Source organism: Bombyx mori, chromosome 21, assembly GCF_030269925.1.
Source record: "Bombyx mori chromosome 21, ASM3026992v2".
Taxonomy (NCBI): Eukaryota; Metazoa; Arthropoda; class Insecta; order Lepidoptera; family Bombycidae; genus Bombyx; species Bombyx mori.
Window position 1 is genome coordinate 2961349 of NC_085127.1, and position 24944 is coordinate 2986292.

General features: G+C 37.6%; 4 protein-coding genes across 4 annotated transcripts in view; 3 read left to right on the forward strand and 1 right to left on the reverse strand.

Moving 5' to 3' along the window:
• LOC105841555 (uncharacterized) lies at positions 1-4805 on the forward strand. The gene is made up of 4 exons (XM_012689893.4): positions 1-1423; positions 1571-1731; positions 2345-2449; positions 4666-4805. The coding sequence occupies exons 1-4, from the start codon at positions 1286-1288 to the stop codon at positions 4781-4783; spliced, it is 522 nt and encodes a 173-aa protein (XP_012545347.1). The 5' UTR covers positions 1-1285; the 3' UTR covers positions 4784-4805.
• Positions 4794-22586, reverse strand: LOC101745862 (uncharacterized). Its single transcript, XM_062674640.1, has 7 exons — positions 22442-22586; positions 21702-21863; positions 20183-20523; positions 16985-17135; positions 16303-16523; positions 15557-15664; positions 4794-5982 (listed from the first exon to the last, which is right to left on the reverse strand). Exons 3-7 carry the CDS (start codon positions 20212-20214, stop codon positions 5805-5807), a joined length of 690 nt encoding a protein of 229 aa, XP_062530624.1. The 5' UTR covers positions 20215-20523; positions 21702-21863; positions 22442-22586; the 3' UTR covers positions 4794-5804.
• On the forward strand, positions 9022-15513 carry LOC119630114 (uncharacterized). Its single transcript, XM_062674600.1, has 2 exons — positions 9022-9513; positions 10046-15513. The coding sequence occupies exon 2, from the start codon at positions 10145-10147 to the stop codon at positions 15395-15397; it is 5253 nt and encodes a 1750-aa protein (XP_062530584.1). The 5' UTR covers positions 9022-9513; positions 10046-10144; the 3' UTR covers positions 15398-15513.
• Positions 22142-24944, forward strand: part of LOC134200836 (uncharacterized) — a 15792-nt gene continuing 12989 nt past the window's right edge. The window contains exon 1 of the mRNA XM_062674643.1: positions 22142-22344. Within this exon, the coding sequence (XP_062530627.1) occupies positions 22201-22344 (144 nt within the window). The 5' untranslated portion in view covers positions 22142-22200. The remainder of the gene's footprint in view (positions 22345-24944) is intronic.

Below are 24944 nucleotides of genomic sequence, written 5' to 3' on the forward strand. Positions count from 1 at the left end.
CAGCCCGATTCAAGTTTGTCACCTCAGGAAAAAAAAGTTTTAAAACTTACAATTCTTTCTTGATAAAAGATTTTTCTTACGGAATTTCGATACTGTTTTAATCGACCCTTTTCAATTATTTATGGACGATATGATATGTCTTTATTAGTAACGTGTAAAGTGAGTATTTTACAGACGCCAATTTGTGTCTAATGGGCCAAATGGATAATATCTGTAACGGATAAGAAAACCTTGAGGTAAGCAACATCATTTGAACATATTCTTCAGCTGTAAACAGGAATTTGGATTGACATCGAGGATATCCGCGACCTTAAGTACAACCAAGCGTAGAAGTGGTGATCTAGACGATGTAATATTCAATCGTTTCATCAATATATATTTATTCAATGGTGTAATTCCGGCAACATATACATTTTTTAGAGAATTTCTTTAGAAGCATTTTCAATTAGCATCGATTGAAAAATTAAGGCTACGACCAATCTGGTGTGATGTGGCTTCTGAAGCTAATAGAAATCGCAACTTGGAATGCTGCAATCCACCTTAAGAAAGAAACTGAAGAAAATTATCTTATCCATCACCCTGTATATGACCTGACAAAAATTTCTGAAAGTGTATTAGGTCGGGCACACGCCGCGATAAACAATACGCCAAATAAAACCTACTTAAAAATAAACAGCTAGTTTCAAAATGTCGTTTTCTATATCACTCCGTTTGTTACACCGTTCTGTACTTTTCTTGGTGCCTATTTTGGGAAAAGTGGGGCGTTCAATAGACACGGAATTGTAGGATTTAAATGTTTTTTTTTTTCTACTAAGTTAGAGCTGCAGATCATTTCCAACGTCTAATGGGCCTTTATATCATTTCAAAATCAAATTATTGTTGCCACTTTTATATTTTCATTAAAGTAGTTGTATTAAATTTCAAGTTACATATTACTTTACAAAGGAGTGAAATTAATTTCATTTTAGTTTCAATAGCGGCTGTTGTCACTTAATTTTACCTTAAAATTTAAATGACATCCAAAATAACACACAGGCTTTGAATCTTTTAGTCAAAAAAGTCAAGTTGTGTAAATAAAAATCTCTATGTAAATTAGATAGATAAGATTGCCCAAATCTGATCCTTATATATTTGAGTTTTGCATCCATTCAAATTTATTAACATTGCTACAATACAATATAACACAATTTAACACGGACCGTTTCTCCATTAAGTCCCCACTTAAACAATTTTCTAGTTTTCAAAAGGTATTTAGTAAATTTTGTTTTAGTAAAAGCAAACTATTATGAACAGAGTTTTCGGGTTAGTTTTACTGTGTTACGTCAGTGCGATAGTGTTCTTCTTGATAACTTCCGGAGAGGCCAACAATACCCACAACAGATTTCGAAGATATCTGAGCTTCAGGAATATATCCCATTTCTTTGTGAGTATATTTTAATTTAGTTTCTTGTTCTATTTACTTTTTTCAATTCACGAAATGATCATGCTGACATATTAATGTTGCTCACTTAACTGCTAGTTATAGAGAGTCTTCTAATCATATTAATATTGTTAATTTTCATTTTTACAGCTCCGTGTGAATTTCAAAGCTAATATGGTGCCGTGGAATCAGCTTTTTGCCCAAGCAGTCGGTTTCCGTGTGAATTGGGATGAGCCACCAGACTCCTTTCATCCTTATCATAGACTTTACAGACGAGACCTTTATCGTCATATGGAAACAGTCTTGGACAGGTATCATATTTAGTTACCCTACAATCGAACTCTAATATAGATTCCCTTGAAAAAAGTGTGGTCCCCACCAAACTTAGTGACATAATGTACCAGTAGATTTAAAAAAAATTTATTCATACGGTAGTGAATACATACGTCTCATGTTCTAGAAATAGTTCACAATCAACTGAATGACATCCTATTACTCAATGAAAACTGTTTATCCATAAACGATTTCTAAGTACTTATATTAAACTGCCTCAACCAACCAGTAGTAACAGTATCCTTTTCACAATGATCTGCTTCTTTCATCTTCGATTTACCAAAACTTTTCTGGTCCAAGGGCGTTTTCTAATTCCGTCCATTGTTACCATTATCCTACTTACTTATACCAAGAATCGATACAATGTACATTCCGAAGGGTATTGAAATTTTTTTGGAGTTTTTCATCTGTTATAGACACTGCGTCATCACGTACTCGACTATAATAAAAACAAAGTGAGCTCAGAACAAGACAAGTGAGAAGATTAGCTTCTATACTAAATTATAATTATCCATCGTTTCAACCGCTTTACAACCAATCATAAAGTCTCATATATTTTGTTTTGGGTATATTTTAAGTCATTATTTACAGGAACGGCCTTAATGGCTTCCATTGCGTGAGACGAGCTATTTGCGAAATGGAAATGATCTCGCAGCCCACCGAAATATATCACAGGATTTTAAAAATGGTTTTTAGGTGAGGTTACAATGAATTTCCAATTCAAATGTTCTTTATTTTCCATTTGAATTTAAAACGAATTTGACCAAAATTTGATAGCAGTATGTATGTGCTATAATATTTACGCATTCTAATACCGTTATTATCTATATTATATATATAAATGAATTGCTGTTCGTTAGTCTCGCTAAAACTCGAGAACGGCTGGACCGATTTGGCTAATTTTAGTCTTGAATGATCTGTGGAAGTCCAGAGAAGGTTTAAAAGGTAAATAAATATGAAAATTTTCGGAATTCAATAAAAATAACAATTTTGTTTTTCCTTTGATGTGTCCCCCGTCAGACGGTTTCCTTTTGTTTGTTTTAAGTTTATTTTATACAAAAGTTTAGGTCTTTTATTTATCGATTGAGGCACTACGAAGTCTACCGGGTTAGCTAGTAACACAATAAAAATGAATGTGATAGGTTCAAATTATTCTAAATCAGATATGAAATTCGTTACAAATCACCAACAATTTTTTTTATTATACAAGCAAATTAGTACAGAAACATTTACTAATATACATTATGAATACAGCAATTTACGGACCTATGATATTTATGAACAGAATAACAAACTTATACCTTAGATATTTAATTTACTAGTAACAAAAAGCTAAAGTACAAATTAGAAAACAAAGTTAGTTGAATTGAAATAAAGAGTTATTTCGTATTGAGTAGCTTTCTCGGTGTGCGTAATCTCTAATATTATCTCTGTCAACCAATTTAGTTGAAACAAACATCAAATATTGGCTCAAGATTATCTTATTACGTCATTGAAATCAGATGGCCAAATTAACTGAACTAGAGGTCCTGCAGTAGTCGAAATTCGACTATACTTAATTGGAATTGTAATTTTATACACTATTATGATTGTATTTTATACATCTATAATCACAAATTTGGCCAAGGCTACACTATAAAAAAATATGAATAAAGACAAACAATATTTAATCTATTCTCAATTTGACAACAGACGTCAAGAACAAAAGTTTGACAATAAATAGTATGCATGCGTGTGTGCGTCAAATACATGGTATGTCGTGTGTGTAATGTTTTCTTTATTGATTTAATGTATCTTTTATGAATTATTTAAAAAAATATATTAGCATTGTGCACTTCTTCTCCATATTCTCTATAAGTGTAGAAAATTTCATACTCCTCCGTCCGCGCAGTTTTCGTAAAAATGGATACAAAGTTTTTGCTTCACGTATTAATATATAGACTATGGTGTATATTAACACAATTCCACAGGTTCCAAGGACATTTTTAGATTTTATTGTAGTTTTCGTTTTATTTGTTACTAGCGACCCGCCCTCGCTTCGCTTCGGAAACTGTAATTTATTATTGATTTTTCCACTATTTAATGGATGTTATTATAAATGCATATAAACCATCCTCTTCAATCACTCTATCTATTAAAAAAAACCGGATTAAAATCGTATCGTTGCGTAGTTTTAAAGATTTAAGCATACATAGGGATATAGGGACAGAGAAAGCGACTTTGTTTTAGACTATGTAGTGATTTAGTTGCAGATTAACAAAAAAATTGTTAGGATTACTAGATTACCTAATTTATGGATATTATCGTGTGAACATATAGCTCGTATAGCTATATAAGCTTTTTCTTTGTAGCTAATAATGAAAGCCGAACTCATGAACGGAGCTGGGTAATCAATCTTACCAAAGCCCGCATATCGTCTTCTCGCATTAAAACTGTATAATCTCAAAACTTACTAATTTTACAGGAGAGTGTTTTAAAGGTTTAACATGTGATATTTTTAATATTAATCATCTTTGCAACATTTATTTTTAATTTTTACCAATTACATTATCTTTCTTTTAAAGTAAGATAAAATTATGTATTAATTTTGTTAATAGTAGTCAAAATAAGGGTGAACCAAAAAAAAAGAACTAAAACTAAATAACGCTCTTTTGGCAGTATCTATGAGAAAAATACTGGTGATACCAAATGATTCAGCATATTAACTCAATTTCGAAGATTTTTGGAAATTGTACACTTTTAATGCAAAAGGACGATATCTCCCTCGTGATTACTGCTGAACATCCTCGAACCTACTCTTCATACTGTCATTGAAATTAGTCCGATCACTCACCGGTCTCACTATTATCCAAATGCCAACGACAAAAACTCACTGTATTTATATTCTACTACTATCTATTTTCTTGTTTCAGGCGTCAATCATCGTCTACAGACAAATGGCACAATAAAACGGAAACAGAATGTCAAAACTCCATAAATTCATGCCCCTTCTCAGTATTAGAAGTGTCGCAGTTCACTGATGTTGCATAAAAATAATTGATAAAGCCCAAAATGATTTTCATTTATTTAATAATCACAAGATTGTATTGTCAACGTTTCCGCATATTTACATCTGTGGTCACAGGAAAAATAGTCATAAGTTTAAAATAATAGGCGCTAATACTAATTACGAGAATAATCTTTATTGATAACTATTTTATCAAAACAATAATATCGTATTAGAGTAATTATATATACGTACAAAACTTTAATATAAGAATACTTCATTATTACAGGCTGGTTAAGACTAAACCGAGGTTTCAACCAGCCATTACTCTTTTACATCAATTATTCGAATTTATTTTATAATTTTTTTATTATTGGTAAACGTGCGGTTATAGGTATTGTCAAAGTAAATTCAGAGCATGTTGCCAGAGTCGGCGAATGACATAAAACTTTTTGCTCGCTAGTCTGATAAGGGCGATTTTTTCCGGTATAGTCTCCTACAGATGTACGGGTCTGATGACTGTCTATACCATAGTATAAAGGAGAAAGATAATTATAGAGTACGTGACTGTTGCGAAAAATGCTGCAGCATGAAATTCACAAGTCCAGTGAAAGGATAGAATGCCAACAGTAATTGAACTGTCTCCCGCATTAAAGTATTTAAATCGCGTATCTAATCAGAAGAACAGGGCGACAGAAGAAGATGAATTTTTTTGGACAGCTATTTATTGATTTATTTATTTAGACACACCAACAGCAATACACACAAAACATTCAAGCTTAAAATTAACATGTATAAAATTAAGTGCTGGTATGTAAGTCAGTTACAGGCATGTAAAACAATCTCTTATAACACACTATGAAATGTTACAGCAATTTTACAAACAGCAGACAAATAGTCTAAATTTAAGTGTTAACAGTACGACAAAAAAATTAATTGAAAATAACATGAAAACAAGAGTTAACTACTTAACATTCTCTCATCAATTATAAACAAAGCAACTGGGATACTAGTTTGTTTTTGAGACCAGGACACGAGTCTGTAAAAATGTATTACATTATATTCCTATTCATCTCTTAATGCACTGATGAGTTCCAAAACGCCCTGTCCTTCGGGGCAGCTGCTATATATCGAAGCGCAGTTGAACATTTGTCTTCCTGCTGTTGCAGCGTCGATATACGGTGACATCATATCCTCCCAGTCCGGATCTGGTTCATCAAACGGAGTTTTACCGTAGTCCGGGCTAAAATTAGACAAGGTTAAGTTAATTCATGAATGGCAAATGGCAATTCTGGTTGTGAGTCCCCACCTCTTCCAATAGGTAGCTACTAAGGCATCTACAGCAAAATGAACAGTATCGTTAACTGAGGGTTAAATTAACGTTACTGCGATCGCCAACGTGGCTTTACTGATAATAAGGCATATTGTAAGCCGGTAGGAGTTTATACCACCAGTCTGCTTGCTTAGATGTGTGGACGAGCTCACAGCCCACCTGGTGTTAAGTGGTTACTGGAGCCCATAGACATCTACAACGTAAATGCGCCACACACCTTGAGATATAGTTCTAAGGTCTCAGTATAGTCACAACGGCTGCCCCACCCTTCAAACCGAAACGCATTACTGCTTCACGGCAGAAACAGGCGGGGCGGTGGTACCTACCCGTGCGGACTCACAAGAGGTCCTACCACCAGTCATTACGCAAATTATAATTTTGCGGGTTTGATTTTTATTGCACGATGTTATTCCTTCACCGTGGAAGTCAATCGTGAACATTTGTTGAGTACGTATTTCATTAGAAAAATTGGTACCCGCCAGCGAGATTCGAACACCGGTGCATCGCTATACACGAATGCACCGGACGTCTTATCCTTTAGGCCACGACGACTTTTGAAATGCTTATATTTACAGCACAATTAAGACCTTGAGTTCATATTTCAGTAGGTAACGGAATTCACGTGGTAATGTCTTTGGATTTCGGTGTCCGTTTTACACCTGGTGAGTCGTACCCCAATTACCCTTCTTTTTTTCTTTTTTTTTTTTGTCAAGAGGAAATCGCCGGACTCCCACCCTCCACTGGGGATGGAGGGTGGGGCATGTCGGAGTCGAACCGACTAAAACCTCCTGTCGCTCAACAACCAACGTCCAACCCTCGCATGAGACAGAACTCATGAAAAGGCAAGGGGAGGAGAGTGAAGCGTTTAGTGCGGAGCACATCTCTCCCATCACCCTCCCCCTCGGGACGCCGGGCCAGCGATCGTCGGCGCCACGACCACCAGCCCTCTCGGTCGGCAGGCTGTCTGAAGCCCGCCTAGATGGCGCCGGTTTGAATAGGTTATCCTACGAAATACCCCGCTGGGTCAGAACTAGCGTGGGTCGAGGATAGCCGGCCTTCCATCACCCGGATGCTCTTGCGTAAAACGCGTGCAGAGCAGCTTGCACGTCGTCTTCTTAGGCCCCCTTCGCCGGGCCCCAGACCGACATATGAGGGGGACCCGAAACACTTAGAGGGCCAGGGCTAGGGCGAGATCCGCCTCCCTGGCCCCCGCTCGACGGCGGCGGGCTTGTGCGTCTCTCACGCGCCCCGCCGCCTCCTTCTGCGAGATGGTGCACTCGCAGAAGTCGAGCATCGCCTTCCACGACTCGTCGTTGCCGAGCATCGATGCCACAACACTCGGCAACGACAAGTCGTTTCCTATTTTTGCGACAAGGACACGGCGCCACCCCTCCCATGCAGGGCAGGCAACGAGCGTGTGCTCCGCCGTGTCCAAGTCGCAACCACAATGGTAACACTCTGCCGTCGGCTCGGCTCCGATCCGGTGCAGGAACTCACCGAAGCAACCATGCCCAGTGAGCACCTGCGTGAGCCGGAAAGTGAGGCGTCCTCTGTCACGATTCACCCAATCCACAAGAATCGGGCGAATCGCCTCGACGGTCCTACGACCAGCCGAAGGATCGGCCAGCCGCCTGGACCATGACTCCAGCACGGACCGCCGAGATTGGGCCCTCCGCGCTCTGACCACACTGGGGCTGGGACGCGCCACGCCCCGGGCACGAAGGTTAGCCCGCCACTGATAGTCAGCGGCGAGCGCCTCCGCCTCCAGGACCCAAGGCGGCGTCCCAGCCAGTACACACGCCGCCTCAAAAGAGATGGTGCGATAACCACGGATGACCCTGACCGCGATGGTGCGTTGCGGCCGTTGCAGCAACTTCGCTACCCCCACGGCCAGGGACTGGCCCCACACGGGTGCCCCGTATAAGGCCATTGACCGCACCACCCCCGTATAGAGACGGCGCGTCACCTGGTCAGGCCCCCCGATGTTGGGAAGAAGCCGGCTTAACGCGCCGGCCACCCCCAACAAACGAGGGACCAGGTGCTGAAAGTGAGCACGGAAGGTCCAACGACTGTCCAGAATGAGGCCGAGGTACTTTAACTGCACCCCGACCCCGATCCGGACGCCTCCAACCACGATATGGGCATCGACAGGTGGCACTCTCCGGGGCCTGTGAAACCACATGGCCTCGGATTTACTGAGCGCCACGTCGAGGCCCAATCTCCTGATTTTGCCGACGACATGCGCTACCCCAGCGGTGGCAAGACGAGCAGACCCTTCTACACAATAAAAAAAAAGGAAATAAAGTAAACTATTAATACTGTTATTATATTTGAAATCCATCACTCTTTCGTTAGTCGATAGTGGCAGCTGAGACGACAGCGACAGATTGTCAATCAGAGCAAGAAAATGAATCGGACCATGCGAAACTAAATAAAGATATCGGCCTTACGTTTAATGGGAATATTAATTATTCGTGAAGACAAATCGAAGATTGGTTTAATGATCATCGGTAAACTAAAAGCCCATAGATACCACAACCTAAATTGGCTTAAGCTTTCGTAGCTATTTTATGACTCTATCTATCTTATGAACACTACTAATGTCTACACATAATCATGGCGTTTGGAAGAGCGCTAAGCTATATCTGGAACCGATTTAAAGTAAAAATCGTGGCAAAAAAACCCGTGGAAGAGTACTGTTTATGAACTGAATACCCTATTTCTCCTTATCATATAAGGTAGAAGTCTGGGTTACATATAAATGCATCATAAGCAGAAGTAGCAAACCTTGTATGCTTGGGAGATGCCAGACAAAATCACTTGCGAGGATTGCTAGATTTTGTTTTGTAAATACAATGATATGGTGTTTCCTTCGGTTTTAGTGAGTCGTAAATAGAATTAAACTACTTTTGAAAGCTATGAATTATTCGAAAAACCAAGATTAAGCCGTAAAGTAGCTTTAATTACAGATCGGCATGTCCACAAATAACTATGAATGTCGCATTTTATGAAAATATTACAAGTGAAGTGTATTTAGATGTTAATTTAGCCCGGTTGTCTGCGCCAGTACTTCACATACGAGCGGGGACTACGAGGTCTGCGGGGGGGTCCAACCACCACCACGGCATCGACGACTCGAGCGGCGAGGACCGAACATACACAGCGACACAGAACACTACTGGAACGATATAGAATCGCACGCGCGACTCGCGGCTAAGATTGCATTAATACTTTATATACAGTCCACAATAAAACCTCAAGAACAAAACCTTTATTTTACTGAGCTACCGAACATAATGGTCCCAAGTGGAAGAAGAGCCGTCTTATAAGTCGCCGTGAAGAATTTTACCAACAAGATTCAATCATTCGGACTTTCTACCCGACCCGCCCGACATTACAACGTAAAAAAGTGTCGTCTTCAAGGATCGAGATTAAAACCGAGTGAGTCCGTTCCATATCCCATCTTTATTTGTCCTCTTATTCCCTAGAAATTTATATAGACTTATTTTGTGCCATACACGTAATTTTTTTCCGCTAACTTGTGTGTAATTTTTTTTTCGCTTGACCTTCACATGACCTGCAGCGTCCCATTGTTCTAGATCGATCACCCGACCGGACCGCATTCCTGAATATCTATTTCCTTATACCTATTGCTACGTTGATATTATTAAATTAATTGCTTTTTTGCTTAACTTATTTTTTTGATTTCTACCTGCTTACTTTTATTTTTTAAATTTATTTCCTTTAGCTTATTGCTTATTATCTTATTGGCTTGCTTGAAAACAAAATGTCCGACGAAAGAATTAAAAAGCTGTTAAAGCTACGTAGCAGTCAGAAAGCGAAGTTAACGCATTTTTCAAATTATATAAACATCGCGAAGTCATATTCATCATTAAGCAATCCGCACCGAATAGAACTACAAAATAGACTTAAGGCTATCGACGAAGCTTACATAGATTTTAATAAATTACAGACTGAAATCGAAACTATTTCAGAAGATGAAGAGAAAGAGTACGCAGAACGGGAGCAGTTTGAGACTGTTTATTTTACAGTCACTGCGCTTGCGCATAGCATGTTGGAACCAACATCCAGTAGTGGGCAAACCAGTTACGGTGGATCCGGGACGATCTCAAATGAAAAGAAAGATTTTTTTCGTCTTCCGGACATCAACCTACCCTCTTTCGATGGAGACTTGCATCACTGGCTCGAGTTCCGAGATATGTATATTTCTCTTATACACGACAATACACGTATTAATGAAATTAGTAAATTCCATTATTTGCGCACGTCTCTGAAGGGAAATGCGTCATCAGTGATTCAAAGCCTAGAATTTACAGCTAATAATTACAAAATTGCATGGGAATTATTAACGGAAAGATACAACAATAAAAAAAATCTTATTAATAATCATATTCAGGCTTTATTCAACGTTGAACAAGTGCAAAAAGATTCATCAAAGTCATTAAGATTTTTAGTAGATATTATTAATAAAAATTTAAGATCACTAAACATCTTGGATCAGCCCACAGACCAATGGGATGTCTTGATTATATTCATGATGAGTAAAAAACTAGATTTTATTTCAAACAGGCAGTGGGAAGAGTTTAAAAGTTCATTAAGTGAGCAACCAACTTTAAAACAATTTATCACATTTTTAAATAACAGAGCAGAATTATTAGAAACACTTAGTAGCAACAAACAACTACACAAAAATCCTCAAACTGACACACAAGTTCATAAATCAAAGTCATTCGCTATAGTTACAAACAATACAAATCAAATAAAACATCCTATCTGTCCACTGTGTAAACAAAATCATTATCTATTCAGTTGCGATGCATTTAGAGCTTTAGACGTTAACTCACGTATTAATAAAGTTTCCACCTACCATAATCTTTGTAAAAATTGTTTACGCACAGGTCATCAAGACAAAAATTGTAGACTTACCCACTGTAAATATTGTAACGCACGTCACAACACTCTCCTTCACCGAGAAGTTGACAAAAATACAACTTCGAACATAAACACAGAAAACATAGTATTGTCTGTACACACAAATTCGTCATCAAACATCCATTCAACTATTGCACCCAATCATCAAACCAATGTATTACTTTCCACAGCGATGGTTAAAGTGATGGACAAGAATGGACGTTGTCACAACGCCCGGGCTCTGCTAGACAACGGCAGTACTTCTAACTTCGTGACCTCCGACCTCTGCGAGAAACTAGGTCTGCCGCGTCATAACACAAACTCAACTGTCATCGGAATCAACAGTAAACTTTCATCTAGTACTAAAATGTGTACATTGTCACTACAAGCTTGTAATGGCAGCTATAAGGCGAGCGTCGATTGCTATATATTGCCAAATATCACTACATCATTGCCTTCAACATTTATATACAAAGAACACATACCCATACCTACCGGAATCGAACTAGCCGACCCCTCTTTTAACGTTCCTTCGGCTATTGATATACTAGTCGGGGCTAGCATCTTTTGGAACATTTTAGGATCAAACACAATAAGCCTAGGTAAACATCAACCCACTTTACGTGAATCCAAACTAGGATGGATTGTGTCTGGCAGTGTTCTTCAACATTCCTCTTATAAAAATACTCACACGCATTGCCACTTCACTCAATCTCTTGAATCTCAGCTTAGTCGGTTCTGGGAGTTAGACTCAGTCTCTTCTAGTCATTCTTTGTCTAAGGAAGAACGAGAATGCGAGGCAATCTTTAGAGAGACAACAAGACGAAATAAAAAAGGTGAGTTTATAGTTACTATTCCTCTTAAACATTCACCTGACGTTTTGGGATATTCATACACAAAAGCAAAATTAAGATTTCTTTCTGTAGAGAGAAAATTACAGCGCGATGAGAAACTGAAGAATGATTATCATAATTTTATGCGTGAGTATATAAATCTTGGGCATATGATACAAAATACACCTCATACACATAAATCAACATCAAACAATCACTCTTCTAACATAACGTCGGACACTCATTCATCGTACATAACAAAAAACGTTCATTCATCGGACAACACATCAAATAACAATCCTTCTAGCATTACGTCAAACATACAATCACATAACACAACATTAAACACATCCATACAACAATCCGAACCATACAACACTTCAAACATAATACCGAAATCTACATCTGAGAATCTGCACGTAACTTCATTTAATAAAAACATAAATAATTACTTACCTCATCATGGAGTGATACGGGAATCCAGCACAACCACTAAACTACGAGTAGTGTTTGATGCATCAGCAGCGACGTCCTCCGGTAAGTCATTTAATGACATACAGCACATTGGCCCTACAGTACAAGACGATCTTCTTTCCATCCTGCTGCGATTCAGGCAACACAAATATGTGGTTACCAGCGATGTGGAGAAAATGTATCGGGCTATACAAGTAGAACCTTCTCAACGTAGTTTACAGCAAATATTATTTAGATTTGATCCGTCAGAACCGTTGCATACTTACATTCTGAACACTGTAACATACGGAACGGCATCCGCTCCCTTCTTAGCTACTCGATGTTTAATTGCTCTTGCTGATGAATGCACAGACCCAGAGACTAAACGAGCAATAGCACATGACTTTTATATGGATGACTATTTGGGAGGGGGTAATTCAATTGAGATGGTAACAAAACTTTGTCGTAATATTATCAATACACTAGACTCAGCAAAATTTAACTTACGTAAATGGCGATCTAATAGTACAAAAATATTGCAAACTATTTCTGAAATTAAGGCAGATAAAGATAAGACGTTAAATTTGAATAACTCTGCGCCGAGCAAAACTCTTGGTCTTCACTGGAACTCTGAATCAGATAACTTCTTCTTTTTGTTAAATTCACATCAGACCTTTAAAGTCACTAAACGCACAATCTTGTCAGAAATTAGTCAGGTTTTCGATCCTTTGGGGCTCGTCGGACCATGCATTGTTGAAGTCAAATTAATAATACAACAGTTATGGAAAACCAAGTCCGACTGGGATGAAGAAGTTCCAATCAACTTAAAAACATCATATTTGAGCTTAATGCAATCACTTCCATCACTTAATAATATAAATATTCCTCGATGGTCCTTTAACGACGACACTGTTACCATCGAAATTCATACGTTCTCAGACGCATCAGAACGCGCTTACGGAGCGAGTTGTTATATTAAAACTATTACAAGTAATGGCAATATTCGCGTTCGCCTTTTAGCTTCTAAGAATAAGATTGCACCCATTAAGTCAAGTACAATACCTCGTCTTGAATTATGCGCGGCCTTATTAGGTACTAGACTATATATAAAAATTATCAAGTCACTCACTGTTCAGTTTGATCGTTCTTACTTCTGGACAGATTCTACTATTGTGCTAGGATGGCTAACCGCACCTTCTAATCGCTTAAAATCGTTCGTTCGAAATAGAATTAATGAAATACATGAAAGTACGAATGGTCACAGCTGGAGCTACGTACCGTCTAAAGAGAACCCAGCAGACCTGGTTTCTCGGGGGGCGAGGGCTGATGTACTCAGCGCATCCAGTCTGTGGTGGATTGGTCCATCTTTTTTACATTCAACACATTCACAATTTCCAGTCAATCCTAACGCACAAACACTAAAAAACCTTCCGGAGATGTCTTTTGTTGTTAACACTACAGAAAATTCAATTGTCATGTTAATGAATAAAATATCAGACTTTTCGAAATTATTAAGAATTACAGCATACATCAAAAGATTTATTTATAATTTAAAAAATAAAAACTCACGGAATACAGATAATAATTTATTATTTACGGAAATATCTTCAGCTCACAATACCTTAATTCGTCTTGCACAGCAGGATACGTTTCCGGAGGAATATCATATTCTCAAATCAAACCAAATTTTGCCCTCGAAAAATAGACTTTTATCTCTTTCTCCTTTTCTCGACTCTGACGACATTATTCGAGTTGGAGGTCGACTCAATAATTCTTTCTACAGTTACGATGTTAAACACCCAATACTCTTGTGCAGTAAACACATTCTTACGAAACTTATTTTTGTTAAACAACACAAAGATTCCCTTCACGCTAACCCTTTACTTCTACTTTCACAAATAAGACAGAAATACTGGCCGCTTGGTGGGAGAAATTTAGCGAAGCGTATAGTAGGCTTATGTATTCGCTGTGTTAGGCAGAAGGCTAAAACTACACAGCCCGTTATGAGCGACTTACCGAGCGATAGGCTGCAGTTAGAATTTCCATTTCTGAATACTGGAATTGATTACGCCGGGCCGGTGATGATTCTCAATCGAAAGGGGCGTGGTGGTAAACTGATAAAATCATATATTTGTGTTTTTATTTGCTTTGCAGTGAAAGCGTTGCATTTGGAGATCGTCTCGGATCTTACCAAGGAGGGCTTCCTTAGCGCACTCGATCGCTTCATTGCCCGTCGAGGGAAACCGCAGAATATTTACTGCGATAATGGAACTTCGTTCGTTGGAGCCTCCAACTATTTAATTCATAATTGTGTTAATGACATCAACAGTCTAGGTATAAGGTTTAAATTTATTCCCGTTTACTCACCTCATTTCGGTGGACTGTGGGAAGCTGCCGTTAAGTCTGTTAAATTTCATTTGGTAAGAATATTGGGTCAATCACACTTAACTTATGAAGAGATGACAACTTGTCTGGCACAGATTGAGTCTATTTTAAATTCTAGACCTCTTACACCGATGTCATCAGATCCATCTGACTTAACCTTCCTTACGCCCGCCCATTTCCTTATTGGTCGGCCACTCACTTCGGTACCATATCCCGACATCACGGAAGCCAACATCACTCGTCTTCAACGTTTCCAACGAGTTGAAAGCCTAAAGCAACATTTTTGGAGGCGATACTCTAATGAATATGTTTCTCTCTTACAACAGAGATACAAATGGAAAAAATCTTCAGGTCAACTGCAGATCGGTGCAATGGTCATTATCAAGGACAAGACATTGCCGCCAATGATGTGGCTTTTGGGACGAATAGTTCGTCTCGTACATGGCAACGACGGCATCGCGAGGGTTGCTGACATTGCAACCACGAAAGGCATACTACGCCGGGCATACAATAACATATGCCCGCTTCCTGTGGACTCCTCGGAGATCCATATTGAAAAAGACGACTCTTCAACGCCGGGGAGGATGTCTGCGCCAGTACTTCACATACGAGCGGGGACTACGAGGTCTGCGGGGGGGTCCAACCACCACCACGGCATCGACGACTCGAGCGGCGAGGACCGAACATACACAGCGACACAGAACACTACTGGAACGATATAGAATCGCACGCGCGACTCGCGGCTAAGATTGCATTAATACTTTATATACAGTCCACAATAAAACCTCAAGAACAAAACCTTTATTTTACTGAGCTACCGAACACCGGTAATTGTAGAATTGACCAAGCCTTGATTAGTAATAAAAAATTGTAATACTTACGTTAGCAAAATGTGTAGGATTTCTCCAACGAATCCTTCGTCTTCCACTGGATATTGAGCTGCTTCACAAATAGCTCGCAGTACGCAATCGAAGCCGTTAAATCCTTTCCTTTCAAATAAAAGTTTTTAACTTAATAAAACCCGAGCAAAACGATGTCCAAAACAAATATCTTTAGAGCAATGAACTTCTTTCACTGATTCAGGATACTGGTTTCTGAACAGCATTGTAAATTATTATTAAAGTTTGTCTGAATGTAAAAATAAACTGATCGCATTAAGATACACTGCTTTCTTGAGATTAAAAACTAGTAGTAGGACCTCTTGTGAGTCCGCACGGGTAGGTACCACCACCCTGCCTATTTCTAACGTGAAGCAGTAATGTTTCCGGTTTGAAGGGTGGGGTAGCCGTTGTAACTATACTTAGAACTTATATCTCAAGGTGGGTGGTGGCATTTACGTTATAGATGTCTATGGGCTCCGGTAATCTGGACTATGAGCTCGTCCACCCATTTATCCAATAAATAAAAATTAAATAAATTATCTATACAAAAACTTGGTGTCAAAATACCTATGTAATCCTTGAACCAATACCACGAAATACCACGAAACGTAATCAATTTACAAATCGATTTCTGGTTTTATTTATGTTGAAGTTATAGACTGAATATAATCGCCCATTTTAGGATTTGAAGACAAGTTACAAAGTCATAAGAACTTACAAATTGTATCGGTATCAGAAATACTCACGCAGTCAAAAGATCAGCGAAAGACTTATAGAAAACATATCTTTCATCTCTCCTGGCGGCTATATCAGCATCTCTCTGTTCTCTTGTAACTTCTTTATAAACATAGTACTGTGACAGTTCCGAAATATTCGCGAATTGAACGTATTGATACTGGAAGTTTGCAGCAAACAGAAGAGCTACGTTGTCTTGCGTCTTAATTGGAGACGAGAAGCCTATCAGTAGCTGTGAATGAAATCGTTTCGACAAGCTTGAGAAAAGAGAGCGGTCTGCGTTCAGATTCGAAGATCGTGGCAGCCATTATACAGTACTACTGCAGACGGACAGACGAATTAAAAGAAGGAAGGAAGGAAGAAGGACGAATTTCACAGATACAAGAAGGATGCTGTATAGACATGCGGTTTCAGTAGCAATTGTATTATACTAATGGTGCACAAGACCGCTTTACAGTAGTAATTGGTTGCGTGGTGGTACTTACCATTGCTAGATCACAATACATCCTACGATCAGTTCTATAAGCGATACTAAATCATTAAACTTATTATTTTATAAAAACTTTTACATTATCGTAAAATCCCTTTTATCTTATGCCAAACAGAATGGCTATGTCCAATATTTGGGAATGATATTAGGAATGAGCAAATGTAATACATAATAAAATAAGCAGTGCAATATTTAAAAATCACCTTATAAGTACCTCCATATGGATATACGAGTGGTAAACTGTTTATTTGCCTCTTCGTTCGTAGCTCATCTTCGATGACGTCATAACCTCCACATTCGATTCGTGGAATTAAAACAGCCAAACACACAATAAATCGAAGCATATTTTCGTATCTGGAAGGATATTTGTTTTTACATTAGGTAATTCTAGCTTTTATTTAGGTAAATTTATTTATTTAGGTAAATAAAAGCTAGAATTAAGACAAGTTTTGCGTGAATTGCGTTTGATAGCAGTTAGAAGAAAACTAAAGCTTCATAGCTTACTTAATCTGCCGGGAAATATACGAATTTCCACATTAATTACTGTTAAATTTTCTTCTCCTGCTCAAAGGAAGTTATCCGTTAGCGCATATGAACTTGCGGGTCGAGTTGAGCTGTGACTTTTCCACTTATCTTAAGGACCCTATTGCATTGTTTTCAATAGGAAACTCTTTACAATATTTTAACTCTGAGGTATTTTAACCCTCCATCAAATGTCTAATTTCATTTTGGAATGAAGGGCATAGCTGGAGTTAAGGAAGCTTAACATTTTCTGAACAACTTGCATTCTTGCATCTTCCAGCAATGAAGAAAATACCAGATTTAAAAAGTTGAATTTAGAATGTGTTAAAAAATGTATAGGATAAACTTTAAAATTGAAGGCGATTAAAATATTATTTCTCTGAGATTTAGCCACTAATTATTTTTATTTCTGCGCCCATAATACGTAACGGATCATAAACCAAATGTTTTCAAAACATTTACTGCTATTGCGTTTTTTTTAGATATTTAAATATTTATTTATTTGGATATTGAAAACATATGGAGATAATGACAATTAACGACAACATAGAATTTAGTAACACCGTTCTCATGGTATTATATTTATTCAAGTTTAGTGACATTTTCAAGATTAAGCTTTGTAAAAGTTTAAAAACGATTCATTCATGAGAGAAAGAACAGACAGTGGATTCGTTTACAGTTTCTATTCTAATAATAACAATAATAACAATCACGCCACGTTAACAGATCCCGTGGTAAGTTCGTAAAGAACTTGTGTTACAGGTACCAGATAACGGAAATAAATGTAAGAATTTTTTTCTACACATACATATATTTAATAGACATCCATAACCCGGGAAAAGACATTTATATTTATCATACAAATATCTTCCCTTGGCGGAATTCGAACCCGCGACCCCCTTGAGTAGTGACCATGTCACTTACCACTACACCAGACGGCCGTCGTATTCTACATATCATCATCATTCTCCTACCCTTCTACCAGTCATCTGGAGTCGGCGCAACCTGTTTTCTCTTTCCATACTCCTCCATCATATACCATCTCTCCCCTCACTCCCTACTTACACATATCGTCTTTCACGCAATCCATCAATTTCTTCTTAGGTCTACCTCTTCCTCTAAAGCCTTCCACATTCATTGTTAAAACTTTCTTAACAACCTCATTGTTATTTCGTCTCATCACATGTCTATACCATCCCAAACAAGCGCTTCTCAACTTCACATCTCGATATTTATCACACATTAGGCGGAGTGCAAATATGGCGTCCGTTGTCCCGCGACCAGGCATGAACCCGAACTGGTTTTGAGTGATGTCACTTTCATCTCGCAATCGCTTCTCTATCACTTTCTCCCAAACATTCATACTATGTGATATAAACTTTATTCCCCGATAATTGCCACAGGCTTGCACATTACCTTTATTTTTGTATATGAGCACCAGTGTACTGGTTACCACTCCGTCAAGATCACTTCTTCTTGCAGCAGTTTATTGAAGAATAAAGTCAACCACTTATATTCGTCTTCTCCCGGTATCTTCGATACTTTATTTATTTATTTATTTAAACACACCAACAGCAATACACACAAAACATTCAAGCTTAAAATTAACAAGTATAAAATTAAGTACTGGTATGTAAGCCAGTTACAGACATGTACAGCAAACTCTTATAACACACTATGACATGATACAACAATTTTACAAACAACGGAAAAATAGGTTAATTTTAAATGAACAGTACGACATAAAAATAAGAATTGAAAATAACATGAAAACAAGAGTTAACCACTTAAAATTATCTCATCACTTATAAACAAAGGAACTTGGATACTAGTTTGTTTTTGAGACCAGGACACGTGTCGTTAAAAATGTCGATGCCGTCCATTGATGCACATATTTGGTTACATTCACTACAAATCTTTGATAAAGGAATATTTAAGGAGGTTTGTTGTACTTGCGGTAGGCAGCGGCTTGGCTCTGCCCCTGCCATTGCTGAAGTCCATGGGCGACGGTAACCACTCACCATCAGGTGGGCCGTATGCTCGTCTGCCTACAAAGGCAATAAAAAAAAACTTGCGGGAATATGGAAAATTTTAATGATAGGATGGCTATACTTCCATTGGTATACCACCTGGTCCTTCCGATTTCCGTTTTTCATACTTCTCACTGCTTCTCTAACTCCATATACGCTGATTTAATTCACAAACCCGCCGTTGTCTGGCTTCCTATTAATCACCCTATTCCAGTCGTTGTCCTCATTCACAAATTTTTCAAAGTATATCTTCCAGCGCTCTGTTATTTCCTCATCTTTCTTTAAAACTTTACCTCTCTCATTTTTCATACATCAACTATTCCACACTTCTATAGTATTTTGTATATTTTTTTAAAAAAAATAATACATATTAACATTTTTCTTTGCCACAAAAATTAGACAATTTTAAATGCATGAACCAACCCTGGGATTCGATTCGAACAGGGTTTTCGGTTAAGTTAAAATATGTGATGCTATATTTCTCTATCTAGAGCATTTCATTGATTGTTTTTGATTCACGAATATGTTCCGAGCATTAGAAGCCAACTTAGATCAAAGGACATTATTATTAACAAATACTTAGTCAATGCAACTTTTTTTATGCGCACATTGTGGGTGAACGCACTCACACTAATTTCAGTCACATAATACTGGGTGGGCCAATATTATCCAATTTAATAACGAAAGTATTCGTTTCCGTTTTGATTGGAAAGAGAAAAGGTGCTGCATAAGCTACATTTAATATATTAATCTTATACCTTGAAGATATCCCCGTTAATTTCAAATTTTCAATAGATGTTGGCCATTAAAGAAAAAAAGAAAGCCGAAAAAAATAATGAAAATGCTTACCTCTTTGGACCCTGGCAACAACTAACGAACATAACATGAGACGTAATGTTCTTAGGAGTAGAATACTGAAGTCGCCAATTAAGTTAATACTCAAATAAATTACCTGATCTGCACTCTCTATGCTACGACACTGCATAAAACTTCAGAACTAGTTGTTTCAACAAAAAGTTCATCTATGTCAATGAAGTATTTCCGTGCTGTATGGTCTGGGCGTCAATGCACTCTTTGCTCCGTTTTCTGCTTATAATTCCATAAGGCTACATGTACATGTGTCTGAACGATGACAGCTCAAGATCTTTACGTAAAGCCTCCAATCTTTAATATAAAGGCGCGTAGCATCGCTGAAAGCAATTTTATGGGATTCACCATCTTTAGATTTACCACACTCTGAATACGTTTACTTTGGTATTGTCATGAAGGTTTGTCCAAAGATTATATTATTTTAATTAAGTGTTGAATTTGCTAGTTGTAAAATTTGCTTGCTACTAGATTAATAAGTTGTAACTAAGATGACCATTACTATTATTGTAAATTAATTTAAATATAATTGAAGTGCCATAAGGCACTCAATTACTTTAATTATATTGCCACAATCAACATAAGTTCTGACTCAATCGATAGAATCTAAGATTATTTTTTTTTACAATTATCTATATCTATATCTATACTTATAATATTATAAAGAGGAAAGATTTGTTTGTTTGTTTGTTTCGAATAGGCTCCGAAACTACTGGACTGATTTGAAAAATTCTTTTTCCATTAGAAGCCGACATTGTCCCTGATGAACATAGGCTACTTTTTTTATTTTTTTTTTTTATTTTTTTTTTTGGTTTTTAATGTTTCCGAAGCGAAGCGAGGGCGGGTCGCTAGTAAATTATAAATTAACTTGCAAATAATAAGATTAGAGAACATGAATATTTATCAAATCATAGTTTACGAGTTCATAATTTAAGTATTTTATTCCTAGGAGCTATATTACTTGATGATTCCAAGCATACATTTGGCGATCTCTTGAAAGTCTCATCAAATAGTTTGTAGCTGTAGCAAATAGTAGAGTTCTCACCCAGGAATTTCGGATTCGATACTGATGTTTAGGAACTATATCCCGCTTCCCATACAGAGTGTTGGAACAACCCAGATTGGTAATGAAATTAGTTAATAATAACGTAATATTAACTAATAGCTACTACCAGCAGCACCTTGGCGATATATTTACTGACAGTCTTTAAACCTCTAACTTTGTTAATGATGTCATTAAGTACAGATTAATTATTACGAGATTTTTTTATCTTTCCTATTGCTGCAGCAGTGCAATCGATTTCGAGGCCAACCTTTTACTATCTTCTTTGAAATATGAGGTCAAATTAGCCGCTGCCTTACCCTTCAAAACGGAATGATGGGCCCTGCAAATGCGGACTTAAATTATACCCCGCAAAATACATGGACATGAAGATAAGCCTTCATTTATTGTAATGTTTAAATATAGCATAATTTTGTACATTCCTTATTATATACGCACAGTGTGTGCACAGGTTTATCTTCGTAAATCCGAGTAGTCATGTGACTGTGCCCACCGAGCGTCGGGCACTAATATGTTTATCCAACAACAAACGTGTTTGTAGAGCTTGTTAACTCTGACGTATTACGTGTGTGGCGATTGCTATCAGTAGACTCGCACATTCTGGAAGAATATTAGACAAAAAAATTCTTTGTTTCGTTTGAATTAACCTAATAATGATGTGCGCTTAAGAACTATGGAACATCAAATGTATTATGTATATTTTTATAAAGAAAAAAATTGTCAAAATGGTGTCAATTAAGTGTTTATAATTAAGCAGTTTTCTGACCATGAATGTTTTAACTTTTAATATCCGACTAAATATTTCGGATATTTACGAACTGGTATTCAACAATAGCAATACCACCACCATCGGTAAGTAATGTTGTAAACGTAATAAGTCCGTTTTTCGAGTCGGCCGACCAAGTGACGCTCAGATCTCGGTTGATTCAACATCACGATGTCCAAAAAATATCTCCTAAGATTATTTGGCTTTCTTTATCTGTTTCCTTACGCATATTGTGCCACTGAAGCTAAACTTCAAAGTGAATCGTTGCAAAGGAATCGAAGACAACTGCTGTTCCCAAATAGCACTTTATTACAGGTTTCAAAAACTTATCTATTTTATAGTATAATGCATAAAAATAGTCTGTAGCTGAGTGCACAAAAGATAGTGATCATGCCCTTATGTTAAGCTTTACCGAAGGCTATAGATGCAGCAACAAATTCCAATTGTAATGTATAATGGCTATGTCACCCTTCATTATTCAATACACCCACAATATGTCCTATCACTGATTATTATGCGAATCTATAAAACTGGTCAACCTGTCCTGCAATATAGCAGCGGTATCAAGTGATCAACGGGCGAGTTATTGCTTAATCCAATTTGTTTTATTTAAAATCTTTTTTCTCTGTCCCACGTGTTTGACTTAGCCAGTAAGTTTCCTACAATATTATTATCTTCTTTTTCCTGTTGATCATTATTTCTAGCACCTTAGAAATAAATATGTACAACCGCCATCATCTAAGTACAAGTTGATTTCAAAGCAATTCTTCTAGTTACGTGACAGATTCAATGTGATATCCTAATTTTGTGCTTATTCATCGGAAAACAAGCGCCATTCTCTATTGATGTTCAATTATTTGGGTCAATACAAATGTGCCTCGTTCGAGTTGATCCGGGCTTCGATTATCTCGATTGTTTCATTCAATTTGAATGTAATTATTTAGCGCGGATCTAAATCGTCGCTCTATTCAAATTTCAATCTATTATAATAATTAATCACCTCACACTGTACAAGTATATACCTACATGTTGTTTCTTTGAGCATAAATTTGAATGCTATTCATGCGTTGAACTAACCTATAGTACATTTTCAAGATTTATATATATTTCAACTGAATACGGAATGAATTATCTTCCACTATGTTTCCTTATAAGCAAGCGACCAAGAGGTAGGAACCCGACCCGTTGGACGGACCAGATTCGTGCAGCCCTTGATACAACAGTGCACGATGCTCTGCACTCAGCTGCAGATAGGAACAGATGGCGGTGTATTATAAAAAACAAACTGTTTCGAGGCCATGACCACGACCCTCAGTAATGAGGAAACCGACGCAAGGAGGAGGAGGAGGATGTTTCCTTATTCTTACAACATATTGTTTGTTTGGCTTTAAAAGATTCCTTAGCAATAGGCAACAGCTTCACTGTTTCCCTGATATTGCTTATGTCCATTGACCAAATAGTATTAGGTGCATAATATTTACATTCCTCTGAAAGTGTACATATAAATTAATTCAGACATCGACCGACTATCGAAACGCACCATAATCATTCATACATGACATAGTATTTTTATTTTTTTATTGCCTAGATGGGTGGAAGAGCTCACAGCCCACCTGATGTTAAGTGGTTATTGGAGCCCATAGACATCCACAACGTAAATGCGCCACCCACCTTGAGATATAAGTTCTAAGGTCTCAAGTTTAGTTACAACGGCTGCCCCACTCTTCAAAACCGAAACGCATTACTGCTTCACGGCAGAAATAGGTAGGCAGGGTGGCGGTGGTGTTGGTGCTACTAATTTTACCTTCTTGGTGCTACGACATAAACCTACGTTGTGGTACCACAGTTAAGATTGATAATAATCGAATGCCTTCGAAATTTATTAAAAGCAAACACAACTACAAACATTATTTATATTTAGCAGATTTATAGAATTGTGTATAAAATTGATATTGCAATAATTATGGCAATGTTACATTTATCTATGTTTTAGATTTTATTATTATTAAAATAAGTATGTATTTTTCGCTAATTATTGATACCCTGTATATATTAATTATTGATATTGATAGTTTTCTACTTAAAACAATAAACTTAAGAATACTATTTAAAATTTAGCTGACGTATTTTTTTTTATTTCCCGATTAGGCAGACGAGTATACGGCCCACCTGATGGTAAGTGGTGACCGTCGCTCATGGACGTCAGCAATTCCAGGGGCAGAGCCAAGCCGCTGCCTACCGTAAAGAAAAATTTAGAACAACACAATTCTCATAATTTTATTTATTTATTTATAATACTTCATTTATTACTAACATGGACGGACTTACATAATCCTTAAAACTCTTTATCAGTCAGTCAAAGTTAGTGCAGAATAAACAATGGTAGGTGCATTGAAATGTAAGTCAAAACACAAACAAAAATTTTATGAAACCACAAAGCCACTTTTTTTCTATTCGATAAAATTCAATTTTTTTTTTTTTTTTATTGCCCTTGTAGGCAGACGAGCATACGGCCCACCTGATGGTGAGTGGTTACCGTTGCCCATGGACTTCAGCAATGCCAGGGGCAGAACCAAGCCGCTGCCTACCGCTTAATACACTCCACAAGCCTCGTTTGAAGAAGGACATGTCATAGCGCTCGGGAAACACCGTGGAGGGGAGCTCATTCCATAGCCGGATGGTACGTGGCAAAAAAGATCTCTGGAAACGCACTGTGGATGAGCGCAGTGGCTCCAGGTAGTACGGATGAACTCTACTCCGGTGGCGGGCGGTGCGATGGTAAAAACGAGATGCCGGTATCATCTCGAACAATTTCTCAGAGCATTCCCCATGGAACATACGGTACAAAATACAGAGGGAACCGAAGTCCCTCCGCAGACCCAGAGGTTCCAAACGATCCGTGAGATTGGGATTAT

Excerpts from the sequence above, each read along its gene's own strand:
- LOC105841555 (XM_012689893.4), top strand. The coding sequence starts at position 1,286 with ATGAACAGAGTTTTCGGGTTAGTTTTACTGTGTTACGTCAGTGCGATA. Across the intron at positions 1,424-1,570 it reads GGAATATATCCCATTTCTTT|CTCCGTGTGAATTTCAAAGC; the intron begins GTGAGTATATTT and ends TCATTTTTACAG. Across the intron at positions 2,450-4,665 it reads ATTTTAAAAATGGTTTTTAG|GCGTCAATCATCGTCTACAG; the intron begins GTGAGGTTACAA and ends TTCTTGTTTCAG.
- LOC119630114 (XM_062674600.1), top strand. The coding sequence starts at position 10,145 with ATGTTGGAACCAACATCCAGTAGTGGGCAAACCAGTTACGGTGGATCC.
- LOC101745862 (XM_062674640.1), bottom strand. The coding sequence starts at position 20,214 with ATGTTCGTTAGTTGTTGCCAGGGTCCAAAGAG. Across the intron at positions 16,524-16,984 it reads CATATGGAGGTACTTATAAG|CTACTGATAGGCTTCTCGTC; the intron begins GTGATTTTTAAA and ends TTTCATTCACAG. Across the intron at positions 15,665-16,302 it reads TTCGCTGATCTTTTGACTGC|GAAAGGATTTAACGGCTTCG; the intron begins GTGAGTATTTCT and ends TTTATTTGAAAG.